Genomic DNA, 12919 nt, shown 5'->3' on the forward strand with positions numbered 1-12919 from the left:
CAAATGCAAATCAGTAAGGTATCAAATGTAAAATGTAACAAGTATATCATTAATGCCTTTTGGTATGTGGTCTTTCCTACGGATATTACAAGTTTCCTCTCCCATGCTATTGAAGATTATCGATGGAGGCAGCTTTGAATGGAACAATCACCTCTTCAACAACAAAGCACAGCCCTTGGACCATTTCTTTTTACTATGTGCATAATATTGCTATCGCTTGGTGTAAATTATCTTAACATTTCAAATTGAACCAAGTATATCAAGTGCATCCTTACATTTTTTACATTTCATATTTTAAATCGTGGGTAGCTTGTTTTAGAATTTTAGAATGACCAAAGTTAATAACAAGTTCTAAGTTCTAAATTCTAGGCTCTACACATTTATATTACTCGCCATATAATCTAGAAAGTTCATTTGTTCATAACTTTTGTGGTGGTCTTTAACAATACAGACACACCAAACGACAAGTGCTTTGAGAATGAAAAGAATAAAAAGAAATAGAAAATTGTAGATCAAGAATCTGTTCTACGATCACTGGGAACCTCTATGAGACTCTCTAGGTCTTGTGATTTTACCACTGGAGGAGGCAAATCTACGAGCATTTGAGGAGGAGCAAAATACATGTGTAGAGACATCATGCACACTATAATGCCTAGGAAAAGCTGTTTCACAACAAAAAAGAAAAAAGAGGAAAATGGCTAATATTAGAGGTTTGAAATAACCCAAGCCTCACTAATTTAGCTTTCAATGGAGAGTAAGAAAAATGGTAGAAAAAGATGTAAAATCCACAAGCCCACATTTCCTATAAACAATGTTCTTAAAGCTTCCTTGGGTAACCAGACCATTTGGATTTTAGGTTTTGAACATCTCTTTTACATCTAAATTTCTTACTTTGTTATATACTCTTTACCCAAGTTTTCAAAAATCAAGTCAAATTTTGAAAATTATTATTAAAAAAAAAGGTTTTTCAATTTTTGTTTTTGTTTTTAGAATTTGGCTAAGAATTCAACTCCTGGTACTTTAAAAAAATGCAAACCAATGTAACAAAAATGAGAGAAAATAGGCAATTTAATTTTGAAAACTAAAAACAAAAAATAAAAAGGTTACTAAACAAGGCCTATGTTATTCCAGTAAAAATGAAAAGGCAACACAAAACAATACGTTGCACACAGTAAAAAATTTTGAAAGGGCTTTTCTCTTTTCTTTTTCCAAATAATTTTCCTTTAAACTAAATAGCAAATAGCTACATTATGAACATGAGGACTCAAGATATAGCAGCTACATGGTATGAAGAGAGAAACAGAAAAAAATCATAAGTCAGTTTACCTGCAGTGTTGGCTTGAAGTTAAACAGATACACAGATAGGATGGTTGTAAGAAGCATTGCCATTGAAGTAGAATACACCTAAATTATAAGACAGTTAAGGACCATGAGATAGTCATATCTTATTAAAAGAAAAGCAATATGATATGAAGCGTATGGAGAACTGGTGAAGTATAACACAAAGTGATGTCCGAAGATAAACAGGTACCTTAACAATATTATCAGCATATTTCATCAGCCATGAAACTAGAAGCCCAGTGGACCCAAGATTAATAACCACCATCCAGGTAGTAACACTGTATCCATTGAGAAGACGTTGCCACCATGGGCCCTTCTCAAATCCTCCCCTAAAATCATCAGCGACAAGCCGTGCCATGTTAAAAATCGCCCCAAACCTGGAAAAGCCCAATCAAAATGATTCCAATGTTAATGCCTTCTGAGCATGTGAATAGATTTTAAAAAGTGATAACTTCGTTAAGACTTAAGAATTACACAAGGAGCCATTTCATTTTTTTTTCCAAATGAAATCAACAACTTTCATTCAGAAAAAATGAAAGAATACAAGAGCATACAAAAATGACCGGTACAACAAAACAACCGCATTAAAAAAGGGGAACCAACTAAGTAAAATATTGTCTATGGAATAGTTACAAAAGTTCTTCAAAATCGAAGCCCAAGGAGACATGTGAAATCTAACCGAAAACCAAATTTCACTATGCCCCTCTCCCTACCCTGAAATTCCCAGTCATTCCTCTCACCCCAAATGTCCCAAATAATAGCACATGCCTCGACAAGCCATAAAAAAACCCCTTTGTCTCTAAAGGGCGAATGGAAGAGAAACTCCTCGATCATCATTCTGACTCTCCGCATACCAGCAAAGCTAACACCGAACTTCTATAGAAAAGAGCTCCACACTGCCCTCGCAAACTTGCACTCCCAGAAAAGATGATCAAGATCTTCCTCCGCCTCCCGACAAAGCATGTAGCAAAAAGGCCTAACAAGTGAAGTTCTCCTCCTTACAAGTCTATCAACAATATTAATCCAACCAAGCAAGACTTGCCAAATGAAGAACCAAACTTTCGTAGGAACCTTAGTCCTTTAGACCACATTAAAAACAGACTCCTTAGTCATGATAACCAGGAGTAGATGGATTGGCCTCTATTTTAAAGGGTTTCTTCTTTATCAATATGGACTTATGTGGAGGTCAAGTCCTGGTGGATGGGGGTGAAGTTTATGGTACCCAAGGGACGGTTATAAAACAGCTCATTGTTGCAAGTTAGACTGTTGGGTTGGCAAGATGTGGGGTCGTTAATTTTTATGGAAGGGGTGGCTTCTAAGCTATAAAAGGAGGCCATCCCTTTAGTTTTCAAATCCATCCCAAAATCAATACATCTTTAAGAGCTTTTGTGCATTTACTCTAATTAAATTCTTTTTTCTGTTACTCTTGCGGTAAATTAGACTTCACCCCTCATTGATAAAAAATGAACATAAACTTAATTCTTGGAAGGATCATTTATTTTTATTTTGAAATAAAGCCAGGGTTTCATCAATATGCTTCCTTATGCTTTACAAATCAACTAGCCAAAGTAACAAGCTCTAGCTAGTTCCTTCCCACGGAACAAGTAGAAGGCATAATTCAGTGGTTATAAAACTAGACCACCTTTTTCTTCTATTGATAATGCATATTATCCTAATCTTGACGTAAGTAAAGGGAAAGAATTTTTTTAAAATGCACAGTCCACCATCATCGAAGTACATCTGGAATTTCCCTTCAAAATTCCATGCCCATGATCACATCATTATTTTGTGGAAAGTAAAAATCCCAGTTCTAACCATAATTGTCAATTATTCCAAGCAGAAGATCGAGACAAAAAGAGTAAGGAACTTGATAGAAATAAAAGGATGGATACCTACGTGTATAACTGCACATTCTGCCAATATAAAGAATCATTATTTTTCTTCATTAAGAACTCTGTATAAATGCCTGCTAATGCTGAAAGACATGCAGAAAGAATCCCTAACATGTATCCTTGAATTGGTGCTGAGAGAAGAGATTCACATGAAGCCTCTCCACATCCTTTAACCTGAACCAATTAAAAATTGCACAAAGAAGAAGAGAAACAAACCAATTAAATTTTAAGAACACATCAGTAACTAATTATTACAATTATAATTTAGAAAAAGAGAGTTGATTGAAGGCAGTGAAGAAAGCATAGGAGGCTTAGAAGTCAACAATTCTATAACATGCATAGGCTTGCTTTGTGAGATCTTACCAACATGCATAGGCTTGTGAGACACCCATAGGACATATATCATTAGAAATTCATGTTTAACTAGGGAAAGGATAATCTGAAAAATTAACTACTAATTACAGATAGAATAATCTAAGGGTACATCTATTTTGATTTGAATTTCGTTCATAAATCTTTGATATGAGATGTTTCAAAATTTAAGATGTAATTTTGACTGATTTAGCTCCTTAACTATATCTTGGATATCTTGTTTGTTTGTACATTTAGTATTTGAAATACAAGAATCCTAATTCAAAATGCAAAGATAAGGATTAAACAAGCCATGAGTTTAATAAAGGACTTGGAGTAAATATGCTCAATCAATGGTGGTCATCTATCAAGTCTTTAATATCTCATGAGCTTCCATGGCACACAAATATTGTTGGGCATCGTATGGTGGATTGTCACGTGATACTAATCAAGATGCACATAAATCAGCCCAGACACGGGATGTGAAACAGCATGGAACCAATGAAATACATTATTCTATTGTCTATTTATTATTAGTGTCATTATTGCATCACCATCGTAATGCTTGAACATTGCGTTTACATTTCTGTTGTAGATGATTCTGAAGGAAACTATATTCTAGCACTCATAGAGTGAGTTAGTGTTAGTTAAGCTCGGTTTGATTTCTAAATTCCTTAGTCAAGTTCTGGCACATCATTCCTCTATAGGCAACCTACACTAACTCTCTGTTAGTTACAACTTTTGCTGCTCCTCGATCCATGTTCCTTCTTGGGTCTTTGGCAGTGTTCACATTCAACCCTTCAATATTGCTCTTAACTCCTTTATTTCTTGCCTTTCATTTTATGAATTACATCCATCTCACCATCTGTACTCAGAACTAGCTTAAACGTTAATCGGGCTAATTAATTCCATTCCTCCACCTTACTTGATCTACAAGCTCTTCCACTATCAGTAATTCCAAGAAAGGTCTAGCCATTAGTTATGACTATTCTTATCACTTTGATTTTCTTAAGCTTGTCAAGGTAAGCCTAGTTCTTGTTCTCTTCCCTCCATTTCCTTCTTTCTTACTATCCCTACAAGTCCTTAAGCCATATTTGAAGAATAGCGGAAGCATATTTCTTTTGTATTGCAGTTACCTGGCTTGTGGTTGTCCCGACTGCAAGCAGAACAATAGCCATCCACTGCAAGTTGGATAGTTTCCTCCTTAGGAACAGCCTAAATCAGGAAGTAGAAATATCTGCTCTTGTGTGAGAAAAATGATTCCAGAAATGGTATGTATTGATATAACATAGTCATTTGTATTTGATAGAGAACCACCTGAACAAAATTCCAGTCGTGACAATCTTCAAATTCCCCATTATCTGGTACGTGGATGTATCCACATATGTCAGGGTAGCAAATTGAACATTGTTGTGGATCAGGTATATAATTGAAGGAATCGGATATAAACGAACAGTCCTCCAATCAGTGGTCATTTTTGGAGGAGGAGATTTCTGGCTCTCCTTCCACAGAAACAAACTTGACACAAAAAGCTGCAAAATACGTAATCATGTAATCATATATATATTAACGACACAAAAAGTAGATAAAATCACATTGAACAAAGGAATTCAAAACACCTTAAAAACTTCTGCAAGAAAGGGGACTGTCGCGTAGTCGTAATCATATCTACCATTACTTTGTGATAACGTAGTCAAAATTCCCTGTCATACGAAGACAGAAAATGAAAAGGATTCGTTAACCAAAAATAAATCAATTACCCTACTTGGCTAAACTAAAAAAACGCCTTCCCAGTAAAATATAGAACAATGGGGAGTCTCAGGAGCTTAAGAAATGACAAGGAAAGAAGAGATTTAAACTAGTAATTAAAGAAACCGAAGCTACTACACTGAAGCTTAACAATACATTCGGAGTTTGTACACATCTAACAGAGCGTTATCATCAATCCATGTTGTTCCAAATGTGACTTAAAGCGAGTGACCGGGTTCCAATTCAGTTGAATGAAATGAGAGAAAATCGATTTGGAATCACAAACCTGAGAACTGGTAAGCACAGTAAGAAGCAAAGCGACTATGTACCACTGCATTTCGAACAATCTCTGGGAAGAAACGGAGATCAAAGATCGGGGGTATCTAGGGCTCGACAGCGAAGAATTCGAGGGAGTAATTACGAGAAACAAAGATGAGGTGAAGAAGACTAAGGAGGAAGAAATTGTGATGGAGATCTCAGCTCGTAAGAAATTGAAATGTTCTATTCTTTTACGAAAATTTGTTTTCTTTTTTTTAATGAAGCATTTACCATCCATTGGGTTACGAACCTTTAAGAAATGATTTTATTTGAATTTCCATAAATGATTTTAGATTAATTATTTAAAGAATTTAAAACCATGTATTTAATTTTTTTTGTTTTTTATGGAATTTGAAAAAACAATTACAAAAATAATAATCAAATATGAAACATTTATAAAACTTTACAAATATATTTAAATCAATCAACTTTCTAACTTTTTCAACTTCTATATTCATAAACTATTCCGTCTCATTCAATATTTACAATATAATCTACTAATAAACTTTTATATTAATAGGCTTGAACTATCTTTCAAGTTGTAACTTGTGATTAATTTTGTTCATTTTGTTGCATATTTAATATACTAAGTCGACCTTAACGATTTACACTTTGTTCATTTAGTGTGTATTTTTCTATTTCGGTTAAGGGTTTCTTTGATTTTATCCCAAGGTACTAAGTTGTGGTTGTAGCTACTTCATTTTGTTCAACCTTATTTAAAATTAATTCAATTGTTTGATTCATATTTTTTACCTAAATTTGACTATTTTTAAATTTTGTAATTAACCAATTTTTGTAAAACAAAATATTATTTAACTATCGTTGGTAGTTTGGTTTAAGTAACTAAATCAATTAGTTTGTTTAACTAAGGTCTTTTAATTTTGTTTTGGTTATATTAAAGGTACTATGCCGAGATGTATGTCAAAGTTAGTATTATTTTTAAATTAAAAAAACTAGCAATTTGAAGATTTTTTTTTTTTTGCTATAAATAATCCATTATGAGAAATCCAACCGGCAAAAAAAAAAATACCTTATAAACTTTTACAACATTCTCGTCTTTTTTCTTTCATCCAAACCTCTAACCTCCATAGTCACTACTTCATACGAAAAAAAACAAAAAATCTACAACATTCATTTTGTTTTCTCTTTTAATAAATCCTTAAATCTTCGTTTTTCTCCAAAAATAAAAATAAAAAGCTCCCCACAATACCAAAAATTCATCGTACAAGAAAAACTCTAACATAGTTGAAACTGTATAGAAATACGTAGGTTCCAATAATCCACATTTAAACAAAGAGTTTAGTGTTTTAGATTTTTATTTTATTTTTTCTCTTCTTTTTAGTGATTGTTTTTCATATTTTCCTAATTTCTTTTCTCTTATATTTATTTATTTATTATTTTATGAGCTTCTCTTTTATATATAATTTGTTTATTGTTACGTATTTGCTTCACATTTTGTTGTTTATCCTTTATTTATCTTTATTATTTCTTTCCTTTGCTATTTTATTTTAAACTTTATTATTTATATATTTATATTTAATTTTTTATAAGTGGCATTTTTTTATTTAATTCTTTTTTTTTCTTTTTACGATTATTGTTTGAGTAATTATAATTGTCGATCATTTTAGGAATAGTAATTAAAGATATAGCAACATTTAAAAAAATTACAAATATAGCAAAACTATCGCTGATAGATTTGTATGATCTATCAATGATAGACCACTCTTTATAACATGATTTATCAGTGATAGACTTCTATCATTAATACAATTTGACAAATTTTGTTATATTTACAATTTTTTTAAAATGTTGCTATATACTTAATTAATTTGTTTCTGTAAAGGGTTGTTTGGCCCTTAGTTTGAAATCAGGTGGGCTTGGCATTTGATGTCAAGCCCATGTTTGGTCCATGGCTGGGATAAATTGAGGGATTTTCTTTTTCTAAAAAAAAGTTACTTCTCAAATTTAAACTAGTAATTTCACTTCCATTTTAAAATTATTACTACAATTTGTTTGGATGACAAGTCAAATAATTTAAAGATTGAAATAATTTGAGTTGGTTTGACTAAAAAAGATTAAAAATTTGTTTATAACTTTATGTATTAAATAAGATTTTTTTAATAAAAATAATTAGTGTAATTTGTTATTGTTTTGAGCGAATAAATATAGAATTTTTTTATCTTTTGTATACATAACAAAAAAAATTATTACTCAAATAAAAAATAGAAAATGGTACATTTTTGTTCAAGTAATAAAAATAAATGAATACATAAGAACTTTCCTTTTCATCTTTGTTTTATCAATTTTTGTATGGAAATAATATAAATCCCCTTTCTAGTAAAACTTGAAAAAAATAAATGGCAAAAGCTTAAAAATTTGAATATATTTGACACATAATTAAATTTTAAAATACTTAATTATACATAATTTTAAAATTTAAGAATATGTTATACCTACATTACAAAATAGGATTTAAATATACATTTTTTATTTTTTTTTCTTTGGTCACTTTAACTAGAAAACAATACTTATTTAGATTACTTAAGAAAAAAAATGTTTTTTCAAAAAAAAAAAAAACTCATTTTTATTTGAACTCTTTTGATAAAAGTGGTTTAAATATTAAATTGCACGTGCATCGTAGGAAGACAATTATTACTATCACTAAATGTAACTCTACCTGACTTTCGTTTATGCATAACCTTTTTGATATACTTATAACATAGTTATTAGACACTCTTTAATGTTTTGTTTAACTGAAACTTTTGTAAACTCTATCCGTTTACACAACTTATTATATTTTGTGAATAGTTTGTAATTCCTAATTATACCATTCATGTTAATGCAATTATAATCAAAATTATTGTTATTGAATGTTAAATTTTTTTTGTTTTTACATTATTGTCATGAAAATCAATAGGTCAATAAATTGAAAGGGGTACTTGCAATAATGACAAAATAAGTTATACTAATTAACTACATAGCACACACAATTTATTATTTGCGAAAATGACAAAAACAAAGTCGAACTCACACATCCAGAAGTAAAATATCGCAAATGCCCTCGTTATTAATATAAGTTTGATACACCTTATACACATCTAATACACTTGATATTTCTTGATACATTTTATTGATAGATTTGATGCACCTAATATTCAATAGCTTATTTAATATAATTAACAATCGGTCATTGTCCGAAAATTTTTCAACTAAACCTTAATACGAAAAATTCCACACATTAATTCTCCAAATTAGCCAAATGAACCTTAAGTTTTAATGGGTATACCCAAAACCCAATCGAAACTCACCAAAATGGCTCAAATGGCTTAAAGAAAAGGGCATAAAACTCGTTGGAGGCTCGGCTAGAAGGGAAGGAGCACAGCATAAACGACTTAGGAAGGGATGGGTTGGCTCTAACGGTGGTACTCGATGTGTACGAAAGTAAGGCAGACACCAACATGGTTAGACAAAGCTTGAAAAGGAGGACATCAACGCATGATGGTCTTCGGCTTGGGGCGCGGCTTCATCTGAATGTCAACGGGGAAGCTTGGCTATGCACAACATCGTCTGAACATGATCGGAGGGTGGCAAGAAGAATGGTCACAACGACAGACATACATCGGCCAGGGTTTCTTTGTGAAGAAAAAGATGGGCCTTTCGTATTCCTTTCTTTTTTTATATAAAAGATCTACAACAACAACAATAGTAACAAACATCTTTCGATACCTTTAAATTGGATAACTAATATCATTTTATATGATGCTTAAAAAAACACTTATGTACCATCTAAAATTTTGAAGTTTTGGACAAGTAAAGTTTGAAAGGATTTGAAAACTTTGTTCATGGAATTGAACAGGTTCTCCTATAAAGTTTTTAGTAATAGTATCAGAGTCATTCCTCAGATTTAGCTCATTTCATTAAGCATTCACCATTTAGGGGTTTTGTCTTAATAAAATCATGGTATCTGATAATAATCAAGTAGTGCTAAACACTTTCTATTGACTAACACTTTGGTAAACATTGTGTTTTCGGCACCATTGATAAACTTGGTCTTCTAGTGTTATAGAATTTTAGCTTCTTGTTATTACTTCTCTAGAATCTTACTAAGATAAAAACTATTAAAATTTTAATGTCTAAATTAATCGAAAAAAACCCATATAACCAAAACTGCAAGAACATCATAGGATTATTCTCATGACTCTCAATTTTTTATAGTCAATAGATGAACTTCAAATAGGCAATATATATATAAACTCATGTCAGGATCTCAAATGGATGCAGTGTTGGCCACAAAAATTCTACACTGTACAGATCTCAATTTGATGCCTGCCAAAAGATTAGTGAGACGATGGATGCTAGTTAAAGCTGCAGATGACAGATATAGAGATACAATGGCATTAAAGTGGAAGGCCAAAGCAGAAGCTGAGGTCAAAGAATAATGTCTCCGACTTGGTAGCACGCTTGAAGGAAGAATTCAAGCCACTTGCAGAAAACACCTTCAAGAACAGGTGTTCAAGATTGAAGATGTTATTTGGTACCACTTTGCTTACGTGACTATTTTTTATGTCTGAGGGGCAGTTCACGTAGCTTGTTGGTACCTTGAAGCAAACACATATGAGCTGCAATTTTTTTTTTCTGATCGGTTGCTTGTTTTGTTACTTTGTTAATTCTCCAATTTTACTTAAACCATAAGAAAACATTTAATTGGTAGTTGTGGAGGTGAGTAATATGCTTTATTTTAAAGAAAGAATTTTGGCGGTGGAAATCTCTATAAAAAACTCATTTCTGCTTGAACTGTGGGGTGGGTTTGGGTGTCTGTTCAATCTCCATCACAGGCTTGACCCAGCAATTACAAAACTGGTCGATGCAACTACAAAAACTGGTCGGTATAACTTCTCTTTTTTCTTCAAGCTTTATTATTTATAATTTTATGATCTTTTGCTTATTTGATTCTAACTCGTGAAAATTTAAAACAAACCTATAATCTATACATAAAGAAAGTGTTTGGTGGTAGAAGGAGAAGAAAAGGAGCATAAATGACATCATATATGTATTCATGTTTTGGTTTCTATGCAAAAACAAGATATGGATAAAGTAAAAGAAGAATAGAAATAGGATGAGAATTAAGGATGAGAACAGACGTCCTTGAAATTTTACATATGATATAGAATAGGAATCAATTGCTTTCTTTTTCCACCCACATATAGTTTCCAAAAACAGGAAGAATAAATCAAACCCCACTAACAAAATCTTCAAAAATTGAAGGATATAAATTGAATTACTATTTATTTTGTTTAATAAGAAAGAATTCTTAATTTTGTTAACCAATTGATTTTCCTTTTTTTTTCTTTCTTAATTTTATTTTAAGAATGTTCCAAAACGAAAAGGAAAAAAGAAGAAGTTTGTTTTTAAAATCATTATTTAGTTTTTGAAAAGAGGAGTGATTTTTCTATTTCATAATATAGGATGATTTTAGTAAATGAAGTTGGATTGCGGTCCAATAGTTAGAATTTCTACTAACACTCTCATGCCCAATTAATTAATATAACGTCTTTTTTCTCTTATTTTTTTTATTTACAAATTGAATGGCAAATAATGTGAATATGTGATAATATTTTCTTGTTTTACACTTCAACATCAATTTTTTTTTCATTCTAAGAAGAATATTATGAAGTTATTTAAAAAATGTCAAAATTCAAATTCAAAGGTAAAATTGATGGAATACATGAATAAAATTGTTTTTTTTTTAATAAAAGAAACTTAAAAATCACACCTGATCTCTTTGTTAGGTAATTATGATGGGTTATAATTTCCTTGATAATAATAAGGTGTATAGCAACCGTTTATAAAAATTGTAAACATACACGATAAATTTCTATTTTTGATAGACTCTCATGGTCTATATCATACATCAATATTTTAGAAGACTTTTATTATGATAGATATGTAAATTTTGCTATATTTATAAATTTTAAATATGTTTGTTATATATGCTAATGAAATGTCTTCCAAATTAAGGTAATTTTGGATTTAATTATGTTTAATTTTGAACTAATTGAATGAGAGTTATTTGATTACTTGGAAATCGAAATTAATTAAATATTTGTTTAGATGAATATTTAATTAATTAAAGGATTTGAAGTTTCGTGTTTTTGTTGGTAATTAGATTAAGTTATATATAATATATGTGGTTTTAATTGAAGTTGAGGATCTTAAGAATTTTGGTTACTTATACATATTTATATTTATATATGCATACTTAAAATGGGAAAAGTGAAAATAATTATATTTGTGAGTAAAAATATAATTATATGTTGAAAAGTAATTATTTTGGGATGGGAGAAAAGTTGATTGGATAGAAAGTAAACGAGGAAAGAGAAGGATTTGATTTATTTATTTCGGGGTTTCTACTAAAATTTTAAGTATCCTTCCTGATAATAATCAGGTAGTGCTAAAAGCATTCTATTGACAAGCACTTCGGTAAACTTTGTGTTTACGACATTATAATTGTAAGACTATTAGTAAGCTTGGTGATCGAGTGTTATAGAATTTTAGCATATTGTTTATTCTCACATTAGATAATTAGAATTTCATTGAGATAAAAACTCTTAAAATTTTAGTGTTTAAATTAATTTTAGAAAATACTCTTTAAGACCCAAACTGTAAAAACAACGTATGATTATTCTCACTACTCTTAATTTTCTTTAGTTAACAGTCAAGAACTTCAAATAGTAAGTATAGAAAGAGATATTCATAATTGGATCATAACAAACCTTCAAAGACTATCGAATCAAAACTACGTAACATTTAGTTCCAATAAATAAACTTTTCGAAGTCATTTCTTTATTCTCTAGACAATCAATTCTTCAACATAAGGGAAAATGTAAGTTTCTTCATTAGGTTTAGCTCAGGTTGCTATAAAGTATTTTTATAGGATTGGATTGGATACTCCTATTCTTTTAATATTAAGAGATAAAAGAATATAGAAACTTTTCAAATTCTGTACTTTTTATAGTCAAATCAAAATTTGAAAATTGACTAGTTTACTTTAATTGTTATCTAAATTTTATTGCTTCATCACTTGATCTAAATATACTTCATTCTTTAATGTTTGATATTAAAATTTTAAATATGGATTAGGAACCGCAAACCGAATCCACTATAGGGATTTTTTTGGATACATTATAAATTGATGCACACAAATTTTTAGAACTTCTTATAAAGAGCAAACTTTTCTCATGAAAGTCAATACCGAATATTCAAATATC

General features: G+C 30.6%; 1 protein-coding gene across 1 annotated transcript; it reads right to left on the bottom strand.

The window, feature by feature from the left end:
* Nucleotides 1-257: 257 nt before the first annotated feature.
* LOC101205341 (CMP-sialic acid transporter 1) lies at nucleotides 258-5869 on the bottom strand. The gene is made up of 8 exons (XM_004140841.3): nucleotides 5620-5869; nucleotides 5204-5287; nucleotides 4902-5116; nucleotides 4721-4799; nucleotides 3238-3407; nucleotides 1532-1718; nucleotides 1327-1404; nucleotides 258-662 (listed from the first exon to the last, which is right to left on the bottom strand). The coding sequence occupies exons 1-8, from the start codon at nucleotides 5668-5670 to the stop codon at nucleotides 513-515; spliced, it is 1014 nt and encodes a 337-aa protein (XP_004140889.1). The 5' UTR covers nucleotides 5671-5869; the 3' UTR covers nucleotides 258-512.
* Nucleotides 5870-12919: the final 7050 nt, after the last annotated feature.

The sequence above is a fragment of the Cucumis sativus genome, chromosome 6, assembly GCF_000004075.3.
Source record: "Cucumis sativus cultivar 9930 chromosome 6, Cucumber_9930_V3, whole genome shotgun sequence".
Classification (NCBI taxonomy): Eukaryota; Viridiplantae; Streptophyta; class Magnoliopsida; order Cucurbitales; family Cucurbitaceae; genus Cucumis; species Cucumis sativus.